The 27,933-nt window shown below is 35.0% G+C and overlaps 1 protein-coding gene across 1 annotated transcript; it reads left to right on the top strand.

The window, feature by feature from the left end:
• Window positions 1-27,237, top strand: PSPC1 (paraspeckle component 1; the record flags this gene model as incomplete). Its single annotated transcript, XM_009707394.1, has 4 exons — window positions 1-109; window positions 18,966-19,023; window positions 23,211-23,380; window positions 26,769-27,237. Coding segments are annotated over 4 exons (523 nt in total), but the record flags the coding sequence as incomplete, so codon positions are not given.
• Window positions 27,238-27,933: the final 696 nt, after the last annotated feature.

Below are 27,933 nucleotides of genomic sequence, written 5' to 3'. Positions count from 1 at the left end.
ACATGAAGAAGAACATCGACGTCGTGAAGAAGAGATGTTACGCCAGAGGGAACAGGAGGAATTACGACGACAGCAGGATGGAGGATTTAAGCCAAATTTCATGGACAATGTAAGTAAAATTCCATGATGAAAGTCCAAATGGTAAAAGAATTGGTTTTATTGTAATATTTTTATATACAAGCTGTTGAGGTGTCGCCTTCTTGTTTACTGTTTTTCCTTCAGTATTCCATCGTTCTCATGAGTGGACTGGTACAAGTTTAGTAGTGTAGTTATTCTCTTGTATGATGGCATCACTGTTGTTTTTCCTACAAGCTGGTGATGTAACAGTTCAGTTAAGTGAAGGTGTTCAGGTAATTGGCCGTTTTTATTTGGGAAATGATTTTTTCCAATAAAATAATGGAATTTTTCTAGGTGGAAAGTCATGGGAATAAAGGATGTTTTCATGAGGAAGTGCCTTAGTTTGAAGGTTTAAATTTTAAACCAGTTCAGGCTGTTAAGCTTGTTTGAATCCTTGTTTTGGTTTATGCTTAACTTATTAAGAATAATATACTTCAGAAACAAAATTGGCAGTGTTAACTTCATATGGAGCCTAAAATGATGCTACTGTAAGGCTAGATGAGGAAAACCTCAAAGTCTTTACTGAATGAGACCAGAAAGGTTATAAAGGTGGAAGAAACCCCCTGTCCTCTGCTATAATTTCTACATTATTTATGTTAGTAATTCAGGTGTGTTCTGCCTTTGAAGGCACCTGCAGCAAAATGGTGATATCAGAGGAGTCAGCTTCCAAATTTTCATGATGATCTATTTTGGTCAAGGGTATGATTTTTTTTCCACCAACCAAAGCAGTTAAATGAACGCAACATCTATTGTGAATGCATTAGTTTCATGCGAGAAGGATACCTTTTACTGTTACAGCTATTCTTAGTGAGGAAGTGATGAATAAGCAATCCACACAACGCTTTTTTACGTTACTGTAACAGCTGTAGTCTGCAGGAGGGAATTTTGCTCCCCTTCACAGGTACAACTTGATATGTAAATCAAAAATAAATTGCTGGTTTCTCAGCTACTTTCTGGTTTTGTGGAAGAAATACCTATTTTACATTCTATACCATAATATTTTCTGTAGGGTTGAGAAGAATATAATATGTATGTTCTGAGACATCCTAAAAGAACTTAGAAAATCAGTTCCTGTTCTCAGCAGGACGTCTTTTTTCCCATCCTCTGCCACTTAGTCTTTTTAGTAAAGATGGGGAGGAAGCAAAATTGATGTTACTGACAGCTATCAGTTGATTTTGCTGATTGTGTTTTGAGAAACATGCAGCAGAAAACAATCATTTATTTCCATATGTGGCCACACTGTAAAAGAAAACTGCTTTCAGCATGTCTTTTCTTTGGGGTGGTGAAGAACAAGAATTCAAAACTCATAATGTCCTTTAGTGTGTTCCCACATATTGTGAAGCATACTTTGTGAAATAGCATATAACAGTTGTCTGATGTAATTTAGAAATAGCACTTACTGATTGTGACTTCTGTAGTGCCAAATATGAAACTTAATTTCACCCGTAATATCTTCACATAGCATCTTTTGGGGTGACCTGACTTTCTGACCCTGTAAACTACCTGTCGGAATCCTCCTGTAGTTGCTCTGAGACCCATGCTACTTGCTGCAGAGCCCTGCAGGAAGGGGAACCTGGGGACTCAAGCCGCAGGCTGGAGATGGCGGTAGCTCCCTCAAATTCGATTGCTGTGAGGAGAGTGTGGCCTATATCCTGCAGCTTGGGGTGATGGGGAAAGCTAGATAATGCTGGCCACAGCAACCTCTGCTGGTTTTCTTCTTGCAACTATCTTGAGATAATAATCGTTAGCCTGCGTGCTTGAACTGCTTGCCACAGTTTGGCCATCCTCATGCTTATTTGTGTATTTAAATTCCAAACTCTGTGTGAATAGAAACTGTTCAAGTTGGTGTGCTAGGCATCACAAAAATGAACCATTCCTCTTCCCTTCTTATGCCTCAAGTGGAAAGCACTTCAATCACTATGCATAATTTTTGCGACTTTTATGTGATCAAATTTTGGGTGGGGAAAAGTCAAGGTAGAAGAATGCCTCGGAAGAGTGTAACTTTCCCACTGAGTTGCGTTGCTGGAATTGTGTGTTCATCTGGAACTAATTAATACACTGCAAGAATATATATATAGATAGCTGTGCAGTGACCACCGTACCAAAAGCGTTGTAAGTTATATAAAGCAATATGTAATACAAGTGGTGTTTTTTTAATGTCATATGAGGTTGAAGCGGCATATACAGTAATTTAAAAAAAAAAGTTTTCTATAGTCTTCAGACTAGTCTTTAGTATTCTGGTCATGTGTTGACATACGTTTTACTTCTAATGTCCTTTGAACTTTAAAAGAAGGAGAATTGAAACAGAATAGGAAGTGATATATTTATTTACTTTCTTTAGCAACTGTAATAAGGGCAGCTATGTAACTCTGTGTGGCCTGTCATTTTATAGGCGTTCATTATACCATGTCTTTAGATAACTGTACTTAAATTGTGTAATGTGAATGGGAATTGAAAAAGCCTTTGCATTTTGCAGCAGAGAAGAATTGTAAACCATTTCTGGAGATTGCAAAATGGTACATCAAATATTTTTTTCCATTTAGTACAATTTCATATAGAACTAATTATTTTTTTATTTATTCTTACTAATACTTGTTTACTGTGAACAGACTCCATCTGGTAACTGCTAGTCTCAAATTACCTTTGTACATACACTGAAAAAAGTTACTCTCTGTTTTAAGAGTTTAAAAGTTGCCTCTTGGTGAAAACTGCATTTTATGATACTGGTGGCTAGTTTTTACCGTATCAGGTCTTGATAAACTCTTTTGGCATAATCCTTGTAACATATTAAAGTCTTCTGCCAGCCATGTATTTAGAAGGAAAATAATAATTGTTTCTAATCCTTGTTTTTATTTCTTAAAAGCTTTGAAAAGTAAGCTTCCTTCACTTATATCCTATCCTTTTTTACTGTTCAGTGTAAGAGAAGGACATAAACGGTAAGTGCAATGACAACCGGATTTGGAACCTCTCATATAATGCTACAGTATTAGGCTTTCCTGTTTAAAGTTTATTTCTGAATCTTTTCCCTAACTTGTTAAACTTTGACTTTTCAGTGTAAATACTTTTGCGAAACATCTTGTAATCAAGTTTAATGCAGTTACCAGTTACTCGATTTGGTTACAGACGATATAAATACTTTTTGTGGGGATTTCTCTTCCTGAAGCATTCTTGTTCATGGCAATACTGTCCATTAAAAATTTGATTGCATTGATTGTTAATCTAATGGGCAACCTAGTGATGCCTAAACATTTTATTAATCTAGTTGTGTTATCTCTAGTAGATAAAATATTGATACACACTTTCATATTGGTTAGGATTTTTCCCTTGCTTTGTAAAAGTCGGTTAGTTGAAATCTATTACAGTTCAATATATATACATTCTAATTTCACGATAGCTTAATCAGGAAACTTGTTTTCCTGTAATATTTTGCTAATTTTTATTTTTTGTATATATTTCTTGCTGATGGTGATTGGAAGAAATATTTTATTTTTCAAGAGCACAAATATTTTAAAAAGTAGTATAGTACTTCTGAGTGCTAGTAATATATTAATTATTCAAACTGTGCAATGGTTACTATCCAGTTGTGAATGGCTTACATGGATTTACATTGTTCAGTCTCAGTCAGAGCCTTTTTACCAAATAATTCCAATTCCAGGAACTACTTTTATTAATGTCACCAACTTGGAAGCGTGAAAAGAGAGTGATTTGGATTTAGTGTATTAAAATAGTTTTCATGTGTCTACAGAAGAGACCAAAATATGTAGGAGTTGTAGTCTTAGTTTTATGGTGCACAGATTTAATTCTGTAGTAACGCTGTGAAATAGTGTCAGATGGGTATTGTGCTTAACGAAACAATAGCTGTGATACTGGCCTGCAGCTTACAGCTCTTCTTACTGGTGATTTAAAGAGGGAGTTGAGATTTTTGTACCTCCTTGTCCACTTTCCTCCAAGGAAACTCCCCCTTTTTCAAGTATAACTTGTATATGTAAGGAACTGTTTCTTGTGAGTTCATCAGTTTCAACTTCTGAATGCTTACTGTTCTTTCATGCAAGACTTGGTATGTTAAACACTTTTTTTAATCTCCTAGTCTTTTCAAGAATTACCTCTAGATGTTGTTTTGCTTGCCTTTAATATTTCTTACACAAGCACTGCTGCTCGAGCATGTTGTGTAAGTATCAGGATAAAGAGGCAGCTGCTGAAGCAGTGGAGATTGCCTCAGCAGCAGAGATTGTAGTAGACTTGGATCAAAAACTGTAAGGCAAATGAGAGCAAGGGAGTCAAAACACACATCCCAAAACAACAACAAAGTTCATACCTTCACGAGTGCCAGAAACTTGATTGGGGAAAAAAGCCCCCAAACATATTTAGTCTTTATTCTAAGAGTTTGTCCTTCTTTGAGTGGTTACTAAATGTAGCTTCCCATTGCTTTATTATTTGGAGCCTACTGAATTATCTCTTATCCCTGACTTCTGCATTCACTTACAAGTTAAGTAGTAGACATTTTTGAAACAAGACTATCAGTTAGACTTCCTTGGACTTCTGTAATCAGGAATAGTTTTTTGCACTTCTTGGCTCTTAAATTAATAGAACCATATTTTTTTCTGTCTTCTGATTCCATTATGCTCAAAAGCCCCAGTTATGTAAGAAGTTTGAATTTTCACTGAATGCAGAATTGTTTCCTACCTTATTCAAATCTAAACTAAGCTAAGGCAGATTTCCAATAATAAATAAATAAATACAAATGTCAAAGAATCTTTTCAAATTTTACTTTACTACTACTAATAAATTTTGGTTATTTTTATCTTGACAGCGTAGTGTACTTAATGAAGCTGATGGTGATGAAGTTTTATGAGGTTGTATGAATAAAGTCTCTGTTCCTTAACAAACTGCTATAAAGCTAAGCTGCTTTATAAAAGCTCTTTTGTAGAGCTTGATCGGGAGACATGAATTACCTCCTTATTGCAATCCAGCATACATACTCATGAAAGAAGTAGTTCATGTTTGACACCTTAAAAGCCTTTTAAGGTAAAACTAGCTTGGAGGAAGGCAGTTCATTAAATGTAGAACTAAAAAAATCAACCTGACAAAACATTCCTGCCGCCGTGGCGATGGTTTTACTTCAGTGATCAAGTTTCTTCCTGTGCATAAAGCAACATGAGCTAGGCCTTCGAGCAAGCAGTTTATAAATACACAGTTTGTGTTTTTGTGTGTGGTCTTAGTTTTGGCAGTAGCACTAGATTTTTTTTTAATTGCAGTGATATGTATCAGTAGACGGATAGTTGAATCTTGCATTTCTTCTGTTTCTCAGTGCTTTAGATACTAAATTTGGTGCTTTAGGCAAGAATAATAGTTCTGTAACAGGCCTTAAAATATTCACATTGTTATATTTTCAGAAACTAAATAAATTATTTTCAGCCTTTAATTACATTGCTAGATAGAAGGACAGTTTTAACTGTCATATCTGCTTTTAGTATGAAAAGCCATTGCATAAAAGTCAACGCAGAACTTCAGCCATCCTTTTGTAGCATATTATGCATTTATAATACATAAACTGAAGTGATCTGTGGAATAAGATATTTTTTGGTTGTAACTATTTATTTCATGGCCATTTTAAGATGGTTTATAATTTACTTTCTAGATTATGTTTTTGTGTGTATCGAGGATGCTACTTAAGGTAATTTTTCAGTAATGGAGCAAATAACCATTACGGTATTACATTTAATTTATAACTATATTTCAGTATGTTGAACTGTGAATATTTAGGGTAATATAAATTTTCCTTGTGTTAAGTTACATTATAGATATTTAGGAGACTAAAATATTTTATTCTGTTGCCATTATCTTCTAATATTTGCACAAAGTGCCTTAGAACATGCTAGTATTTACTTCATGTGAACTTGTAAACAGAACAGGTGACCATTCATAAATAATTTTTGTCCCTTAATGTGCTGTCAAATGTGCATAAATTTGCAGTATGAATTTAGGTGTTGCAGTACTGCTTGTAAGCGTTCCCAGGTTTGTTCTCTTCTACAGTAATTAATAAGGAATTTTTTGTCTTGTGTTCTTTAGGTTATCTGTTTTTGTTTATAACTTAATTTTTCTTTCAGTAAGGCTGATGGATCAAGAACTAAAAGAACACTTTTAAGATGCTTCGTATGCAATGGCAAAATGACATCAGTCTTTGTCAGTCTTAGTGTTTCATGAGGCCTCAGACTTAGCAGATGCCATTTTTATTCAATTGTTAATGGAAAGACTTCAAATGCATCTGGTGTGCTTGTTTATAGAATAATCTATTTGTGTACTTAGCTTCTCTTATTTCATGAGTTTTACAGATAAAAATGAAAAAATCTGTTAAAGAGCAGATTGAATAAGTCTATATGCTATTTTTTAATATAATTTCTGAAAATTGTTACTGCTCACGAGTTAAAAAAATCATCTATGTACCTAATTTAAGTTCCTCAAATACTGAGTTCTTCAGTTTTTCGTCTTCTGACAAGTAAGAATGAGGCTTTTATACATAAATTAGAAAAATCCTTTGTTATTGTGTTTGGTAAATGCCCTACATATTTTGAAGAAGCTAAAATTAATGTTTGCCTTAATAATTTTCATTTTTTCTTCCTCAGCTACTGGAGTTAAGTTTGACTTGGAGTTTGTACACATTTTTACCCAGACTAAGAAGAAACTAACTTTCAGTTTCAATTGTCTACTTGGTACCTATTTTGGACTCATCCACCTGTTTAAATCCCGAGATCTTACTTGGTGGCTTTGAGACTTGCAGCCAAAATAGCTTCCTCTGCTTAGAGAAGTTTGTCTTTATTCAAAAGATCTGTATTTAAAGAAAGTGTAAAACACTCAAGAAGCAAGAAGTGAAATTTCTGTAGAAGTATTTTTTCGATGTGAGGAAACCTGTTAATGGATCTGTTGCTTAGTGTGAGGAAGGCTTATTTATAGATCTGGTTTCTCTCTCAAGAGGCAGTACCTTCTGAGTAGTTTTTCTTCTTAGTGAGCAGTAAGCCTCCGACCTTTTCCTTAGTCTCTAACATTTTGCTTCAGTAGCTCTCATGGAGTCAAAAATTTTAATAGTGGTAATGCAGTAAACTGAAACATAGAAATTAACTTGTCTTAGTGAGGTTGCCTGTCTTTTGATATCAGGCTAAATGCTATTTTTTAATTAGCATATTTAGGGTTTTTCTCATGTATATGTCACAAGCCTCCTTTCTGTAGTGTAGGCATCAAATAAGTTTATCTCATTACTAGAGCTAGTGCTTGTTTTGGGTTATTAAATCTTCCATGAGGAATAAGGAATTTAAGTTTGATATTTCTCTCTTCCATCAAGTCTTTCTTTAGCTTCCACTTCAATTTTCAAGAGATAAAGTGTTATTGTTAGATGAATTAGCATTTTTAATAAGTAGTGGTTTTTGGAAACAAAGATGAGTTTCAGTAGAGCTGTTTTGTAACTGTTCAGATAGGGAGTTTAATATCTTGGTTATTAGAAACTAAAATTTAAAGAGTCAAGTGTATTTAAGGTTTACCATTTAAAGATGTTTATGAACATTTTCATAAAATCATAGAATGTTTTGGGTTGGAAGGGACCTTTAAAGGTCATCTAGTCCAACACCTCTGCCATGGGCAGGGTCATCTTCAACTTGACCAGGTGGCTCAGAGCCCTGTCCAGCCTGGCCTTGTTTCCAGGGATGGAGCATCTGCCACCTCTCTGGGCAACCTGTGCCAGTGTTTCACCACCCTGAGTGTAAAAAATTTCTTCTTTATATCTAGTCTGTATCTACCCTCTTTTAGTTTAAAACCACCCTTTGACCTGTTGCTACAGACCCTACTAAAAAGTCTGTCCCCATTATGATTTCTTACAGTGGCGCATGGCTCAGTAATTTAGGCTTAGCATTGTGTAGGATGAAAACGCATTTGTATTAGTTTTGTTTTGTACATGATCCGAAGCACACTGCTTTTACTAGTATTGCCGAATGCAGTTTTATTGATACACTTGCAGCAGGTGAGCTGGTAAGTCTCTCTTCTAAATGTATTAATACAAAAGATCTGAAAAAGACAATACGAACATCAAAATTAGGTTCTTCAGGCTTTTTTTCTCTTCTGTGCTGGTTTTTATAATACTTTGTAATACTTTTAAAATTTTATTTACTTATGTAGTCTTTGTGTTTGTTCCCCCCTGTCCTTTCTGAATTATTAAACATTTGTTTATCCGTAGAGGAACTTGTATGTTCTTTAGGTAAGAACCAGCTATTCTTGTTTGTCCCCCTCATTGTGATGCCCATTGTGTCCCTAACGTGATTCTGACCTTTGGGTCTATGGTACATGAACAAAATAGTAGTTTTTCTTAGATATCTTTTGACAAAAGCAGACACTGCAGCTCAAGAGTTACTGTGTGTGAACTTGAGTCAGGGGATTTAACTACAAAGCAGTTTTTCTTAAACCATTTGGATTTGTTCAGATGACCACTTTCTTAAACTTTTGATTAAAATACTGGATTTACCTGGTACAGTGTATACTGTTTTCCTCAGTCAGAACTCTGCTTTCTTCATTCAAGTCTACCTCATCTTGGTCCTGTTTTACAGCAAATGGCCTCCAGGTTGTATAAAAGTACTAGCTGGAGAACTATGGAGGACTGGAAAACTGTGGAGCTTGGTTTCATGCCAGGAAGTTTCATTGATGCTTTTTTGTTCATGTTTTGTATGTTTAAATGCTGTATGTGTGGACAGGCCAGAACTTTGTTGGGGAAATCTTAAACATGAACTATTGCGATTGTAAGCAACATCCATGACATGTATAAAAGACTGCATATGTTTGTTAGAAGTTTCTCCTACAGCACTTCTTCGTAGCAATGAAAACCATTGGCTTTCAGCTTCTTTTTGACCAATACTTGCATATTGTAATTACTTAGTAACTCAGATTGGTTATGGGATAGCAACTACAATTGGCCTTTTGTTACACTTTAGTCAGCATATATAATATCTGCTTGGTGAGGAAAAATTGTTAATAGAAAAAGCTAGCAAAGAGTCTATTTAGTGCACTGTGTCTATAACTAGTGCGACTTTTAAAGTGTTTTGTTTTTGCAAGGTTGTATTTGACGTTCCAATTAAGAAGTAGTTAGACTTTTACATAAACACTTCATGATAAAGGATATTCTTGGCTGGTTAGTTTTTCTTCTAAGTAAACATCGATGACTTTCACCTAATGTCGTCCTTGATCTTGCAGTTGGGGAAAACTGTTATTTTGAATCAGTCCAGTGTTGCTCTGTTTTCGTATTTGCCTAGATTTGTTTCCTGTGCTAGGAGATCTTAACATTTGGGAAATCTAAAATGCAGTATTGTTTTATAACGCCCAGTTTTCATGGTGGTACAGTTAACCAAGACTTTGTTATCAGTTAAACAGCCCTTCAACTCCACACTCACCAGGGTGAATTGTGGAGTGCATCTTAAATCATTTGCACTTTGTTCTGTGAAAGTAATATATCCTCCGTGCTCCCACGGTCGTCTGTGTGGATGCTTACCTATTCATGCAGTTTCTTTAGCTAAAATAAAACCAAAATAATTCTAAGCTGCAGCATAAAATTCTCTAATATGCCTCTGAAGATGTGAATATATTGTGAATGTAATGTATCAATTGTGAACTTTGTGATATGGTGGATATAGCTTTGAGAAAGTAGTATTGCAGGTAAGTGAACAGTTAAGTGCCTTAAATTGATTACAAATTAAAAAATACTTGCATTATGTTCAGCTGTTGAACTGTATTTAATTTATGTTTCTAACTTCTTTATTGTCATTCAAAAAATGAAGCTAATAGAAACGGGAGAAGTGTTCTTCTATATTGATTCCATGGATCTAAGGTGGCTCTTAACTCCAGTGGAACCAAATTAATTGACAGAATGTTGTAATGAGGAAGGTGCTATTAAGACAGTTAATATATAGATATTTTCCTCTTTTTTAAAAAAAGGATTTCCAGATCTATTGAAGTGGTTACTTTCTCTAAGCACTTTAGTCTTGTGAAAAATTATTTCTGAATTTTACCTTAACATATTTCAGAAGAAGAATTTTACCTTCCTTGTGAGTGTTAGTTGTTAGATTGAGGGGAAATTTTGACAGAATACCTGTGTTCCTGTTTGCTCTCAAATGGTCAACAGTGATGGTGTTTGGAAAAAAAATATTGTGTCTTTGCAGTTATACCCTGAGAGTGCTTCATCTGTATAGCCATAGACAGTGAAGGGACATGGTAGGATTTTCCTTTAGCTGACCAGACGACGTAAAGATGATTGAATAGAGGCACGGAATTAAAATCTTTGGATTTTATTCCTAGGTATTGTTTATATGGAATTTGTTTGGGCCCAGATACTGCCTTCTGTATGCATTAATTTTTTGACTGGTGAATAACATTTTCCACAGGTTGTGAGAAAACGAGGAACCTTTTTAGTCAGTTTTATTCTGTAGATGTTGTATATACACAATTTTACTATATTATAACAAGTGAAAGTGGGAGAGGTGGGGAAAAAAAAATCAGAAATAATGATATATTAGTGCAATGTTTTAAATGTAGTATAAAAATGCAGTAAAGCAGCAAGTAACTACAAGACAAAATACCGAAGCAGAAAGGACACATATCTCAATATGGATCAAAGCTCTATAATCAACAGAGTAGGTTCTATGGTAAATCTTGTCTGGTTTTAGACTATTTTCTTTTTTGTCAACAAGTTAGATTGTGATTTCAATTTTTGGCCTGTAATACAGCATTCTGAAGGTATGAGTTCTGTGTAAAATTAAGCTTTTTGCAGTAGCTTATGTGATAAAAAGTCTTTAAAAAGTACATAACTTTTGTTTAATGAAAATGTATTTATTCATGTTTTTATTCAAGTTATTGACTTTTGGATATCTTCTGTAAAAGATTGCAATTCTCAAGTTTGGTGTCTAAGGTTACTAGGTAAAGACATTCAGAAAAATCCCTGTAGGCATGTAGACAACTTCTGCAGTAGCGATGGCCAGTTTTTGTTACTGAAGATGGGTGAATATCTCTGCATCCAAGTCAGTGACTGATAAAATGTGGAATCATGAAGGTTTATACTGCTACCTTTTCTGGCTCAGATTGTAAGTATTCTCGTTTTCACTTATTCTGAGATGAAAATCAGTAATGACTATCCACATTTTTTTTCCACATAGTTTTGAATTTAATTTGTCTTTCCTAGTTCATTTGCCTTATTCCTGTAGTTGAGAGCAGTGGCTAGTTACTGCTTCTCATGACAATAAAATATCCCCATTGTATAACAGTTGCAAGTATTTTGGATTGTTTTCCTAATCTAGTTTACTTTCTACCCCAAACTTAAATTTCGGAGGAGAAAAAAAAATAATTTTTTTTCAACTGTATTTTAACAGTTCAGCTTTCACTCTAAGGTATTAGCCATTTTCAGTTTACTTTTTCTTGAAAGAACTTAAACCAGCTCTTAACTTGCCTTCTTGAATCAGTATTTTTATATGAGGTTTTTTAGTTTTCCCTTTGCTAATTTTGAAATAGTAGCTGAAACATATTTCCAGGCTGGAACAAGCCCAGCGTGCCATATGGAGGTTGATGAATAGCAGGAGTGTTTGGGAGTCTTCTGTGTTGTGAAAAATAAATCTACTTTCCTCTTACAATGGTGTTTTTATAAAATGGTCCACATTTTATTAAAAAAAAATATTTTTTGTGATCCAGTTTTACTTTTTGATTGTGTAAGTATATACTCATCTTCTACAGGATGTCACAGGTTTGCTTTCTTAGAGGTGGAATTAACTAGAATACTTTGGATTTAAAAGAAAAATCAAATGAGAGAAAAGGACACCTGAAATGTAATAAAAATCTGGTAGATAAGATAGCGGTTCTTCTGCATTACAAAGGAGAGAAGAACATGTGAACTGCTGCACCGTATAAACAGCAGTCATATTTGGAAAATACGATTTTTCCTGGCCAAGATGCAATAACAGCAAATATATTAATGTACTCAGCTGTCCTTTGACTTAGATTTTGAGGAAAACTTAAAATCTTACAAGTGACTTTGAAACTGATCTTAAGAAAAAAGATTACTTGCAGCAATATCTTTTGAGAATACTACTAATGTAATGCTTGTTCATTCTTGAATGTTTTCAATACTTGTCATCAGATTACATTATTAAGACTCTGCAGCTGCTATAAATGACAGTCTTTTTGAGTGCTAATGTGTATGATGAGAATTACATTGTAGAGTTTAGTAAAAACAATTTTAGTAAAAACAATGTTACAATTTCTGGGATCTTTCAGTCTACTTGATACTCACAAATTTGAGGGGCCTCCAGAGGTGATCTGTGGGCTTACCTCTTTTTAGATCAGCCTAGTGGCTATCTCTTCTGTATTAAATAGTATCTTCTTTCAGGGGATTATTAAGTGTTGCTGGTTAGTGAGGTGTCCGCTAAATGTCTTTGTAAACGTGAGTACTATTAGTGCAATTAAACTGCGTTCTTTTCCAAAACTGTTGATGTAGACCTCACTTAAACATCGTGTGAGGGTCGATGTATTGAAAGATCATATTTGGTTTTTCATTCAGCTGTAGGAAGATGACAAAAAGCGAAGCATACTGGGGGGGATCACAGTTGTTTAATCCCTTAGTCTTACAGAAAAATGCCAACAACTTGCATGTTTTGGAAAGTAGAAGCTAGTTTTATCTAAACAAAGAAAGATCTTAAACTGGCTTCTATCTTGTAAAGATGAGAAATGGCTGGTATTAAAAGAGAGGTGAATTTGAGAGAGTATGTAACTTTCTTTTTAAAAACAATTTCTTCTAAATCTGGAAGATAGAAGTGTCGAGTGTGTCTGTTCTCTCTCAGACACAAAACTTCAACCTATTTCTATATTTTCCAGTGTTAGCGTGTTAGGCAATGCACTGAGAAGCCTTTCAATACTTAGTTAATGATGTTGTATAACGGAGTACTGTGCTACCCATCTCTTTATTAATTCTGTGTAAAATATACTAGTATATGTTACAAGGTATATTCAGTGATGTTTTTAATATGCTGTGGTAGCTGTCTTGCACATTAATACGAATTTAGTATTTTTTATTACAATACCTCTGTGTTTTTAAAACATTGTTCGAGATAAAATACTTTTTGTATTTTTAAAGAATAACTTCAGATTAGAGTAGTAAATCTTTTGGGCTTGTTTTAACTGCATTTATTTTTTTCTGTGGGGCTGAGATGCTTACTCGACTACCTCAGCTACCGTCAGCACTCAGCTGAATGCTCTCCAAAAGATGTAGAAAAGAAATGGGGGAAGGCTCCACAGAAGTTGAAGACATTCCTTGTTCCCAAAACAAAAAGCAGAGAACAAAAGATGTAGTGCATGGAGGATTTTCCCAAACACATGCCTATACTTCTGCTGTTAATTAAATTGTTTTAAAAGAAATTCCCCTATTTTAATAACATTAATACTTCCTTTACAATCTTACTGACTTGATGGAAATATTTAAGAAATGCACTGGGCTAATAATAAATCTTTTTTCCATCAGGGAAATGAGAATTCTTTTGTCAACAGCTATAATTATCATTGTAGCTACCATTAGGAATGTTTTTCCAACTTGTGGCATTTACTGGAATGTATGTATCTGCATATATTTCCTGCAGTGCGTATTCCTGTTTTTACCGATGTGATAGGTTTTTTAATGTTTACATTTTTTAATGGTTTAACTTAGTGAGTCATGTACATCAACTCTGTTCGTGACTTGAGTGACCAAAGAGGAAATTGACTTCAACTATCTGCTCTAGCCCTGTTAGGATGTTTTTTCTCAAAGACCCGAGTCCTGTTGCTAGCTATTAAACCTATTGGAAATTCTTTTCATTAGACTTCCTATTTAAAAACAGGGCAGTGTATTTTCCTGTATGCTACATGTTTTATAGCTACATTGACTTCAGTTGTTATCTAGATTAATGTATTTGCTTGTGTAATTTTCTATGAGGTAAGAGTGCTTACTTTTTTCTTTCTTCAAGCTCCTAGGTGGGAGCTATCATTCAGTTTGTAGAATTTTTGAGTAGTTTAGACTGGAAGAGATCTTTGGAATCATCTATTTACAATGACCAGCTCAGTGGAGGGATTAACTTTGGATTTAGGTTGCAATGCTCAGGAACACTGAAATCTTGGATTTTGAAAGAAGATCAGTATTTTTTGTTTAAAATTGTTCACTATTACTGCATGTGATGGAATAAAATGAACTATTTTGCAATATTGTAACTTTTGGATCTTGTATATAGATCTTAATTGATGGATGAACCAAAGAGGGAAAGGTGACAAGAGGGTTGCGTGGAAGAGAAGGCTTTTATTACTTTAACTCCTTGCTGGCAGTTTAACTTCAAGTGAGATAGTCATTGGAATGAAATAGAATGTTCTGAGGAAAAAACAAATAATGCACAATGAAAAGTATCCCCCAAATTCTGCTTTTGACTGCTAAACTAGCAATTTTAACCACCAGCACAGTTTATGGGGTAAGTGTTCTTTTGGTAAGGCTTTTTTTTATGCTGTGTCTTAGTGTTATTTTGGTCACCATTCACTAGCTGAAAGGTGAGTGAGTAAGGAAGTTCATCTCCTGGCCACAAACACTTGAAGAAAACTGTATGGTCTGTTGTCTTAATATTTCTGTTGATATCTTGCCTTTTGCTGTTCTAAAATACTCCATGCCATATTTATTCTATACCATATTTTTTTTGACAGTTTTGTTACCATGAATAGTGCATCATTTGAAGAGGAGATTTTAATTTTCTTTGGACTGCTGCAATTGCAAGGCCTGTTTCCAGGGGAAAAAAGTGTAGTATTGGTTTGTCAGTTAAACAAACAAACAAAACCCCTCCTTTTATGACTACTTGTGTTTTTATTTTCAGTGTGAGAAGGGAATTGCATCTGATACATTCTCCTGTATCAATTCTTAGGTGTCTTTTCAAAACAGTTAGTTTCATGGTTTTATAGAGTGAATTTTAAAATACCCCAATACATTTACAAGGAAAAAAAAAAAACACCACACACAAAAACCAGAAGAGCCATCTTGACAGTTCTCTGTGTACTTAGACTGCTGGTATCAATGATGATTGAGGTGCGAGAACGTTGTGCAGGGTATACCTCAAATGCTCAAGAAATCTTGTGTCTAATACTTGTAAAAGGGGAGAATCCATACTATATTAAATGTGAAATATATATGTAATTTGAAAACTGGGTGTGTTCAATATTTTTGTGTAGATCTGTTTTTTTTACAGTTGACATTAAAATGAGTTGGATTTGTGAGGAAATCTCATTTTCAATGCTTATCTTAAGTAATTAGCAAGTATAATGCTATAGTTGCCATCATAGCAAATTCTTCCAATGAATCAGATTTTCTTGAGGGTTGTTTGGGTTAGGAGGTTCTGAAGTACTCTACAAGAATCCTGCAATAGAAGTCATTTGGAAAGCTTTCTTTTGAGTTGTGTTAAACAATTGTCCTTTTACAATAGGATATTATTCTTTGGTTGCTTCCCTTTGTTTTTTGTTTTTTATTTTTTTAAATCTTCCAAAAGGTTAACTTATGCTTTACTGCACATTCTTTGTCTTATGGCTTTCTTTTCCCCCTGTAATTGCATATCACCCATTTTTCTTGTTCTCTTCCAGTTTAAGTTGTTTTCCCAGGTACCAGGTGACTTCAGAGGTTCTTAATCGCCTCCCCACATATTTCTCTAGTAAAAGTTTAGCCCTCCTCTCTTGCTGCTCAAGTTTAACTCCCTGTTATGGGTAGTTATGGGTGGCTTCAGGGAAGGAGCTGAAGCAGGCAGCTACTCAACAGAAGAATGGGCAATCACATAGTGAGGAAAAGAAGTTCTGCGAAGATAACGCTATCATTGCTATGTTCTGCCAAGGGGTTGAGTATCCAAGAATGAAACTCCCAGCTGGGCTGGAATATCAACCAGCACTGGTTCGGCTACTCTGTCATAACTGCCTGTTGGTATTCCTTTCTCTCTCATATTTTGGGCAAAACTCGTGGAATAGTTGACCTACCTTACCTGCAATAACTTACTTATGATCACATAGTAAATAGCTGTCCAGAACATGATTTGTGGATGATAAGACTGGATTTTTGTTATCATCTGGACTCCTGCAGATACAGGTTTTGACAAATTATCTAAGCGCATGTTTTTATAGTTAATATGTCAAGCATTTAATTACATTAATGATAGTTGCTGTCAGTTAACGTTTGAAATTGAGTATTTTGTCTGACAGGGGATTGATCTTAAATTTGCTAATTCCATGTTAACAGTATATAAGAAATTTCCCCGTGCTGAAAATTGAAAAGAACATGATAAGTTGTGAACATGCAACAGTAGGAATAATAATAATTCTTGTACGCAAGATCTTGTTGATTAACAGGCAGCAGAGATAAGGCACATTTATGGCTCTTGAGTCTATAGCTGCAATGTTTTTTATATGGTCATGGTTCAACACCAAAGTTAAAGCTACAAAATGGCAAATAATTACTATATGTTTTTTGTTACAAAGTCTAGACTAGACTAAAAAAAGTAAAAATTGCTGGTTCTGCCTCTCTTTTGTTGTACTTATTGTTAACTGAAGACTGTTAGCATTTCAAGCTGAGAAAAAACTGCTTTATTGGTAGGAGGAAGTGTAGTGTGCTTTCTATAAAAAGTGTATATTATAGCTTGCCAACACTTCTGTCCTTTGCAGAGAAAACAAGTTAAGTTCTAGTACCTAGTACAGCTTTATAGCTCTGTACTTAACATCCTTATCTAGCTGGTATTGTACTTGACCCTGCCTTATATGGCACATTTTGCATTAAAGAAAGAACCACCAGCTTACTGTCAAACCTGAGGTGCATCAAGTAAATTATGTGCAGTAATTCACAATCTGGTACTTTCCCTTGTAGCTAAAGAGTATCTCACAGCTGTTTGTGGCATGTTCTGTTTTCACACACGCACATATGCACTCATGCGTGCACCGACAGTCTGATTTATGTGAAATGATAGCCATGGTGTCTTTTCTACCATGTTGGGCTAGGGATTGACATTAGCAATGATATACTGCTTTTTCTTGTGCTGCTTCATGTCAGGGCTGAGGTGTAAAAGCAGACTAATATCAACAAGATTGTATGCTGATTTTGTGACTTAACTCATTGGTACTAGTTTCTGGGAATGATTGATCCTAATAGGGCTGCTGATTTCACTTGAAGTGTCAGTTGACATTACTGTGAAAGGTGTGACAAAGTAATTGCATCTTCTGTTACAAAGTTTTAACGGGATTCTAGGGTCAGAAGAAGAGGTCCTTGTTGGTGTTCGTCAATGGCCTTTCATATCTGTGCCTTAAAACCTGCCTGTGTCTTTTAGTTACAAGGCCTTGCTTTTCCTCTCCACACTAAGCCATATTCTTTTGAAAATAGTGTATAATATTCTTAGATTGAGTACATTTTCTAGGTTAATATGACTTACTAGAAACAGAGTTATTGACCTGAGAGCCTTTTGTCGTGTATCCTATGACGATTTCCCATACCAGGATATTTTTGCAGAACTATTGACTCTGTTCTTTCAAATATTGGTGTCTACTGCTTTAAGCGTGTGAAGACAGAAGACTCATGTTTGACATCCCAAACATGATTGAACAAAAAGGAGTTTTATGAAACTGTAAAAATAGTATGAATGTATTTTGATTTTATTAATATTTCCATTTGAAGGTTGGTTATAGCAAGGCTGATTTAACTGCCTAGTATATGGAATTGTTTTCAAAGTGCATCTGAACTTACACTCTTAAGTAATAAATGGAATGATTTTCAGAATCAGGTAAATTTTTTTGCATATGCTTATTCTCAGCACGTGTGTTCACTCAAGTGTGGAATATAAGTTAACATTTTTCCAGAATATTCATGAGAAAAAATTTTTGGTAGAAGTTTCATTGGTTTTCATTTTCAACTGTGAATTTCTTTCTATTTCATCCTTTTGATGTAAACAGTAATACTAAAATCCCTTGGAATTATCTCTGTGATAGCGTACTTTGTTTTCCCCTAAGTGATGACTCTTCCACTCTGGGTACTATCTTTTGAGTATTGTTTCACAGCAGGCCGTGGTTCATGATCAGTAATGTCAGAACTCTTTTGCTGTTGGATGACTGAGTGTCAGTTGAATCTGGATCAATTTGGCTTGTTATTTGTCTATTTAGTATAAATACATGTTACATAGTTTATGTTGATACTGCAATTTTATGCTGGTTTCAAAAGGATGGTCAGTATCTGAACCAAGATATCAATAGCACGGTGTAATTGATCAAAAAAATGTACCACCACCAAGTTAAGTCAAAACTATTTGAACAAAGTTGAAGTGGCAGACTGAGTTTATATACCATAATATAACACATCAGAGCTTGGTTTCCAGTCAACACTAGTATTTTTGAGTTGTGAAGCCAGTTTGGCTCTTACTGAACCACGGCCTTTAGGCAATACTGTAATAAGACCTCTTTATTTACATTTAAAATGTAAATATACTTCTTATTAATTAAAAACACTGGGTGAAAATGGATTCATTTGCAGTTGATGACATAAGTGGGAGCTTTAGGCTGCTGCATCTGATAAATGAAACTTGTGATGTTTAACCTTTAGCATTATGCAAAAATGTACAGCATTGCTATATTGAACTCATTATTCCATTTGATTTTATAAAAACAGGGAAGTATAGTTAACTTTATTCCTTGTACGTTTTTATAATCAATGGAAGCTTTTGAAACTTGAAAAAATTCTATTTTCATGGAGTAAATGGGAATGTTTTAAGTTCTAAGAATGATAGGTTGACCATGAAAACTATGTTTACTTTCAGAGAGAACAGGAAATGAGAATGGGTGATATGGGTCCTCGTGGAGCAATAAACATGGGAGGTAGGGATCTGAAGGAAAAAGGCTTCTGTAATGTAAAATTCTTTTTCTTTGGGACTGTACATGTTACTCAAGCACTATTAATTAGTGACAAGACAACTACTGGTAAAAAGGAGTAAACAGTATTAGGATATAAAATATCCTCACATACTTTTCTGCCAAACAGCTATTTTTTTTTCCCCAAGGTGTATCTTTATTGTTTTGACTACCTGTGGGAGAAAAATATGATGTGCAAGTTAAGAGAAACAAAAAGGCAGGGAAAGGTGGTGCTCTAGAAATTATCTGATACAAAAGAGGAATTTTCTGTTTAGAAAGTATTTGGTGTTCTTTTGGAGGGACTACCTATTCAGAGAAGTTGGGACTGTACGTCGTTTCACTGCATGCAATTAGAGCTTAAAATTGTTAAGTTCTTGTCGATGTGCGTGACAAAAGATTAATCAGTGATGTGGTTGGTGTTCTAATTTATTGCAAGTCTGTATTTACAGATATTCTCGGTTCACTTTTGTGACTTAAAATAATGTCACTGCTAAAAATTGTTACTGTAAGGTCTAGAAAAGTACTTTCTTGATAATTGGTGCTTGTTCTGTATATGTAGACTGAAACAGTTTGGAATCTTAACTTACCCAGAATATCTGCTTTTAAACAAAACTGAAACTTAGAATATTTCTTTAAAAAAAATTTCTTACTAAACTGAATATGTCAATATGTATCTTGAGGAAGCTTCCTGATCATTTAAAGTAAAGATAGATGATAATTTAAAGAGAAGTTAATACTGTTTTTGTGTATTTTAAAGTACATCCAAAACTTAGTAAGCATTGTTGCTTGACATTTTGAGTAATGTGAATTTATAGACTAATGAGTCTGCTTGGTCCAAGTTTTAAAATACATTATTCACTATTTCCTTGCATTTATTAACTGAGACACATCTATAGCTGCAAAATAGAAAGAGGCTTTTTCTTTCAGTGAAGATGGAGAACTTTAAAAAGAATTCTAAAGGAAGACTTTGTGAAGCTACCTACAAATAATAAGCTGAAGCATAAATTGTGACTAATTTTTTTATTTTATAGTTGTACTTTTGCATGTATGTTGCAGTCTACTTGAAAATTTCATTTAATTAGGAGACTTTGTAAATACTGATACTGTCAGTTGTCCAGATCCACAAGATACACTTTTTACGTATAGATTTTTAAATGTGTGTTTATAGCAGTCAGTTCACAGCGCTTTTCATGTCAGGTTTTAATGCTTAACAGTGATGTTCATAGTCTTGCTTTGTAAGCTTTGTGCTATGACTTGATTTTTAAACTTGATACAAATGCTTTTAGAAATAAATGTGTAGTTCCAAAGAATTTGCATTAACAGTGAACTGCTATCTTAAAAAGGGAAAAATTTCCATAGCAAATAGGTAAAGATAGTGTGTGTTTCCACAATATGTGGATTTGTAGAGATTTTTTTTTCTCCAGCTCATTACCCACCCTGCTGCTACAGCCCAAAAAACCTGCAGTAGACCTTTTAAATAGTAGACCTTTAATTGTTGATCTTAGCATCCTTTCTCAACATTTGTTAGAATTGTAACCTTATTTTTAACTAGCCTTTACCTGTTCCCTTTGTTGACTTTTCATCATGTGGGACACTGCTGGAGTATCCTCAGTAATGGAAATAACCGCCATGATAGTGTTATTAGAAAGCAAGGTACCTCTGTGATGGAATTAGTTAGTGCTGGGCTGACTTGTGCAGGACCACTCATTTTTACATTGTTTTCTGAATCAAATAAGTTCTGAGAGAATCTGTATGCCTCATCATAGCACTTGACTGCATCTGTAATGCTAAGGGCAGCTGATAAACTTTTCGGGGGAGGCGGGGGAAGCTTTTTTGGCAACTATCTCTGCATTGATGAGGATTATTGACTATGACTTGTTGCCAGCTGTGCCAGACGTTGGCATGTGCTGTTTGGACGCTTACAGTGTACTTTTTCAACCCTCCAGATTGCAGAAAAAGACCTTTTTTTTAGTGTCCATGCATTGTGCCCTGAACACTGATGACTGCTTTCCATCTGTTGCTGAACCTGGTCCAGTGAATATACTTCTGACATCAATGTTCCTACCAAAAAGAATGGGCAATCAAGGGGTTAGCTCTTAGGGTCTGTTTCGGAGCTAGGAGGACCTCTGAGGTATAGCTAAAATGCTATAGTGGCCTGTTCCTGAAATTGTGCAGGGCCCCACTGTCCTTCCATTACACTCCCTAGTTATCCTGCTGTCAGAGCTGATTCTGCCTGAAACTGGCTTAACACTATAGAGGCTTGGTAGTATAGGTTGTTACACGTCACCCTGGAAGCAATATGGGTGTATTTGTATGATACAGAGGATAACTTTGTTGCAGTGGAAGGATAAGCGAACACTACCTGCGTGTGGCCAGCTGGCGAAGTTTGGTTAGGCTGGTAAGCAAGGCAGTAACAGATAACTGAGCATTGACTGCCTTTAGTTAATGGCACTACTACTACCACTAAGCGCTGCGAACATCATAGTCCTGCAGAGGACTTCTAGCCTCTGAAAATAAAGCATTCTCCTTATATTGGCAGTTTAGACTTCTTTTCTTTCTGTATTTAGTCACTGAATGGTTGTCACTAAAAAAAAGTTTTAGGGCGTATTCAACTGTAATTCTCTTGAATTGTAGCACAATGTTCTACCTGCTACACGAACTGATCATGCTTGTGGGTAGGTAAGAAGCATCTGACTTGCGCATGCCTTCGTTTTGGCTTAGTGTCATAGGGAGAGGTCTTGGAATTCCTCATTACTAAGCTCAAATGAGTTCTGCTTTTCAGAATTACAGGGATTTTCTCTATCACTTCTAATAAACTTGTTTAGCACTTTAATTGTGCTGCTGTGTTGCATGGATTGTTTTTGCTGAGTAGCTTCCAGTTGGCATAATGTATTTGATCAAGCCCAGGTCTGCAATTTTGGTAGTAGTATCTTGGATGCAGTGGTTTCACTGACTGCTGTGATACATTTACTCAGGGCAGGTCATAAAGATGCAATTTTGGATACCTGCAGATAATCATAGTACTGTATCCGTGCTAAATGGCCTGCTTACAATGATGTACATTTATATATTTATTACTAAAGAAGTTACAGTTGCAATGAGAGGTTGATATTTGAAATAACAAGTTTATTAGTCTAGCAACATAGCAGATTTCTTGATATTCTTGTATGTTGTCATGACTTAAAACATAGGCTAGATTCCAAAGGCACGCCTTCTTCAGTTATCAATTTTTTGATGCACGCTTTTTTTGAAGAGAGTGGATTATGGGGGGGGGGGGCGGGCAGGGCAGAACAATGCATTAGCACTAGTCTTAAAGTTGATTATATTTCATAATAGCAGATGTAAATGATATGTATAATCAGACTTTTTTCTTTCTTATAACAACATGAGAAAATGTTACGAAGCTAATTTTACCTACCTGTTGAGTATGTTGGTGGGTACTGGCAGAGTGGTTTCCTAGCGCAGTATTATAGCTAAACAATCTCCTGAAAAGATGTTTTTAAGGTTTTCTTCTGCTTCTTACTGTAAATCAGAATTTTGGAGGCGACTGTGCGGTCACTTTCAATTCTGACAAAACTTCCCTTAGCTTTCTGGTACTTTTACTATAATAGATTATACTTAAATGCAAGAATTATTTATGCCATACTACAAATAATTTATGGTGAAGTTGAGTACCACCTTTGGTATTGCTTTTAGATGTTAGACTAATACGCTGTAACACTATATACAATTGACATAATACTGATAGAACAGTTCTTGCAAATACCTATTTAATATGTTACGATCCCTAAAGAACCAAATTGCTTTATAGCTGCCAATTACTGCAGATTAGACTTTTGCTAATTTGTGGTGTGTATACGACATATATGTGCTGTATGAACACTTCAGTTCCTGCACACAAACCATACAGCTGTATTTAGCTGTCAAGTTCAGGATTTTCAAATACACGAGGCAGACTATGTAATGCAGAATACTAGGGATTAATGAAAATCTGTTTAAAAGCAGATGATTGACGTAAATGTACAGTCTCAAAGAATTATTTTTTTTCAAGTATTAGAAGTCTTGTACATTTGACTTTTTAAATATTGTACATTGTTTGTTTATTCTTGTAAAATTCAGATAGGACAGCTCTAAGTATAGATTGTTTTGCATAGATGCGTTTAGCCCAGCACCTGCTGGTAACCAAGGCCCTCCTCCAATGATGGGTATGAATATGAACAACAGAGGAACTTTACCTGGCCCTGCAATGGGTCCTGGTCCTTCCATGGGACCAGAAGGAGCTGCAAATATGGGAACACCAATGATGCCAGATAATGGAACAGTGGTAACGTATCACAAATTTAATTACTTCGAATAGCTGTCATGTCTCATGGCCCATTTTTGTTACCAAAGATATTTTCACACTGAGTAAGAACGTGTTGCATGTTTTGGATCTATTAAAAGTAATTGATAAAACTTGTTCAGGTAAATAATTTGCAACACAGAAGGGAAATCTTTATTTGATATTACTATGAAAATCCTACTTCCCTTAGGAATGGGGTGAGTACTTTGATCAGTAACCAAACTTTAAATTGAGGTTAGAATGTACAGCACTTGTGGCAAGACTTTGCCTGTCTGACCTGTCATGAAAAACTCCCTGATAGAAGGAAATCACTTCTGTGAAATGAAGAAGGAACAACGTACCAGAGTAATCTGTGAATTTAGGTATTTGCTGTTTTTTCTTTTGTAAAACCAAATTCTGTGTATTAGCTTGTTGGGGTTTTTGAATAATAGTTAAATGTTGGAGGCTGTGTAGTGTGAAGATATCTTTGTGTAAACTATTTAATCTTTTAAAGCAACTTTAGTGTTTTTTGTATTTCCTTTCTTACACCGTTGAAAGCATGAGATTATGACAGTAATTATGCCACTTGGAAAATAAGTATGCCAACAGCTGTTAGGGATAACTGTCATACCAATACAGGAAAAATAATGCCCAGTTGCCAAGGATGGTGTGGAATGTCTTGTATACATCTTGAATTTTTTATCAAGAGCAGATGTGCCATTGGGATGCAGTTAAAGCAGTAGCCATTTTTGCTCTGTTCTCATAGCCAGTCACTTTTCCTAGCTGTAATGTCTTATGTAGAGAAACAACTATGTAATTTTTAATCTGATTTTTACATATTTTTCAATATTATTCTGTAAATAGATATTTGGGAACGTCTAGTGGTGGTGTGATACAAAGGAGTATATAGTATAAACAGTGATTCCGTTATAGTTTTATTGGAACACAAAAGCATTTTGTAGCCGTATGGGGTTTTTTAATATATATCTTCTCACCAGGATCCATCTTATACAGATTGCTCAGTAACAGTAAGTTTGGACAAAATCCTTTGTTCCGTAGAGGAATATGAGATTTTGATTGAGCACAAAATACATAATAAGTCTGGTCTCTACCAGTTAAAGGTGAGAATCTCGCTTCACATCATAGGAGCCATCTCATTTTATCAGTTGTATCATTCCTCACAAAGCAAGGAGGATGCTTTTCACAAAATACTGTTTTCAGAGATACTTTTGCTGGAGACCACTGCATTACTGATCACCTCTGAACATTCTCTTGTGGTTATGTAGACACTGAAAAAGAGGTGTAAGGGAAAGAACATGGTATCGTAAATCATGGTATCTATCTCAAACTGTTGTTTTTCTACAAAAAGTCATTCCAGGTATGGAAATGTAGGGAATACACTGACAGTTCAAAATGCATGCTTTAAAAAAACCTTTTTTTACTTCTGTTTTTTTCTGCATGCTACTGAAGGACAAATTAGATGTTTTTTATGTTGGGTGGGTTTTTTTGTTGGGTTTGGATTTTGGTTTTGTTTTTTTCATTTTGGAATTTCAGGGGTTTTAGTTTGGGATGCAGACCCCTACAGAAAGGTATAACCTTATTGTATTTTTCGTGTTGTTGGAAAGACACTTTAAAGATCTTTTGAGGGCTGTCTACTAAAAGACTGTAAGAATTAATTTCAATTTCTTCTGAGGGAAATGGAGAATATACTTTATAGACCAGAAATACAGTTTTCGTTTTTTAAATTGGATGTTTTTCTGAAGTCTTTTAGGGGGAAATTGGAGCGATCTTTTTGTTCCACTGCAGTCTTTTGAAACATAGGTTGTCTTTGAACATAACATTTTAAAAATATCTTTCCCCCTACACACTTTATTGTGGGTAGTTTATTACTGCAGTTTTCTTGTCAGCTGGAGAGAGGAGTCCTTGTTGGAAAGAGGACTTGATTTTTGTCCAAAAGTCAAGTGGTAAAAATTATCAGGGGTATGTGATAAGCTATTTCTTGAATTCATATCCATTGCTAACAAGCTGGCATGAGTTAAGGATAATTTTTAAACATTTTTTTTAACCAGTGCTGCAGATTTTAAGGGAGTTTGGGGCAGTAGTAGGTATTTAGGCAGCTGTTGAATTAACTTCTTTCTTATTCAATGTCAAATTTTAAACAGTGCACATGATATACAACCATAATCTAAGTTGCATATATTTTTATCTATATAGATATATATAATGCTGGTTTTAAGTAATATTTATATGAATTAGCAGACTTTAGAACTGTTGAGCTGTACTACTATTACTGGACTTAAACTTTCAGAAGAATTCTTCTCTGATTAGGACATATAAATAAAGTGCTAGTCTTGAATGTTCTTGTTGAACTCTGAATACTTGGGCAGTTAATACAGATCTCTGTACAGAAAGAATTTCTTCTGAAAGTGTAACTGTTCTCAACAGGTGAATGATGAGTCATTTCAAGATCTGATTGTAACTTAGATCTATGCTTTTAATGGTTTATGTTATGTTGAGTTAATGTTTTAAATTTCATCATGTGGGGTTCTGTTTTTAAACACTTGCATAAATACTGAACTGTAAGTGCTCAGATGCATGTTTTCTGTTTTAGGTCTTAATTGCTATAGCCAAATAAATCTGTGTAAGCACAGATACCTTCATTAATATTAAGCACAGAACTAAGGAAAATAAATGTAGAACATTAACTGGATTTTCATCTTACGTTGATATTTGAGATTAAGGGTTTTTTTAAACTAGGCATAGTCCAGTTATGCATTTTGTCACTAGCTGTGTCAGTTTATTTGGACTGGGTTTTAAAAGTCTAAAGACTCCTAAAGTGTCATACGAAAGACTGACTCCAGGTAGTATGGACTGAAATATTCACAGATATGTGGGTATACAAGTCTTCAGGTTATATTGCTCTTAAAAGAATAAATTTGCAGTCTCTAGAAATAAAAAAGCTGGGTTTTGTGGGCTTTTTTTTCCTAGCTCAACAATGTTTCTGTGTCTAATTTATTTAAGGGAGAAGCATTGTAGTTGGTATGTAAGGCAGAATAGGGCTCAGGTATACAATTATTGTTTGCTGTCTCTTCTGTTACATAGAGAATATGTATTGCTTCAGATGTGCTTGAGAGGATGAAGTTACATTCAGCACCAGATTTAGTCTTCATTCTTAAGTTTTTAACTTCTAATTTACGTTACAAAGTTGGAGCATAACATTAGCACTCTTTAATTTCCAGCTCTTTTTCCATAATGACTAATTGAATTGCTCCTTTCTTCCCTCTATGTGTGATCCTGATTCTGCTGGACTATCTGCTGAACTTCATGACAACATCACTTGTGGTTTTTGTTGTAACTCGCATTTGGCACGTTCCAAATGGACTTGTGTTAGCATAATGAGAGATTCCCTCAAGGAGGTCCATCACAGATGGGTTCGCCTCTGGTTAGTAGAACGGGCTCTGAAACTCCTCAGCCGCCAATGAGTGGTGTAGGTGCCGTCAGTGGTGGACCTGGTGGCTTTGGTAGAGGAAACCCAGGGGGCAACTTTGAAGGACCTAACAAGCGTCGCAGATACTAAAACTTACTTCATTCCTTACTGTTTAGAAATTCCAGTAAAACTATACAGTGATATGCCTTTATAATTTTAGCTGTTATCTGGAAACGGTTTTATTGTTATTGTAGTCTTTAAAACAGTTTCTTTTGTAAAACTTTTTTTGTATTCGGTCATAGGCTTTGTAGTATAGAGCAGAAATGATGCGGATCATTATGTAAGGCAATGTGTTTGTGACTAGCAAAATACAATGTGTGACTATGCTGTAAAACATGCAGTTATCTGATTACAATAAAATATAAAAATCACTTAAGGATTTTGGGAATGTTATTACTAATACTGGGTGAGAATAATTTTATGCTTAATTATAAGTGGCATCATTTTCATTCTTATGTAGTTTGTACTAAGTGTCAAGAAAGGTCCATTCTTAATAGTGAATCTGTTTAGCTAAACTGCGTGTTGCAGCACATACTATGAACAATTTATAACACAACTGCTTTTGTGTATTTCGACTTTTGAAGAGTATCAAATTTTATACAAAGTGTTCTCAAGGATACTGTGTCCTTGCATCTCAGTCTCCCTTTGCAAACTCGGTCACAATAGGCTTATCAACAGAGTATACCCATTACTCAAATCATTGGAAAATTTAACTTGGGGGAAAAAAAACCAACAACTTTGGAAAAGGAATCTGTATGTATGCTTTATTCATAACAGCATGAATGAATTTACCTAAACCATACTTCTACGGAAGAAAAATTCTTGTGACATCTGTGTGTTCTACTGATCGTGAAAGTATCTTGCCATTGCAAGGAAGGAGACGTTTGTGCAAGCTGGTTTAAAGCCACCTACTGCGTAATGCATCATTAAAAGTCTACATTTCCCCCAGTGGTTCGTTTGAATAGAAACAAGTCTGTTATCAGTGATGAACTGTTTAATTAGGAGGCAAATACATGTTTTCCAGTTTAAATAATTCTTCACTTACAGTAGAGTAATACGCATTGAGAAG

Source organism: Cariama cristata, unplaced genomic scaffold (genome assembly GCF_000690535.1).
Source record: "Cariama cristata isolate BGI_N322 unplaced genomic scaffold, ASM69053v1 scaffold4619, whole genome shotgun sequence".
NCBI lineage: Eukaryota > Metazoa > Chordata > Aves > Cariamiformes > Cariamidae > Cariama > Cariama cristata.
This window is presented reverse-complemented; position numbering and strand designations above follow the sequence as displayed.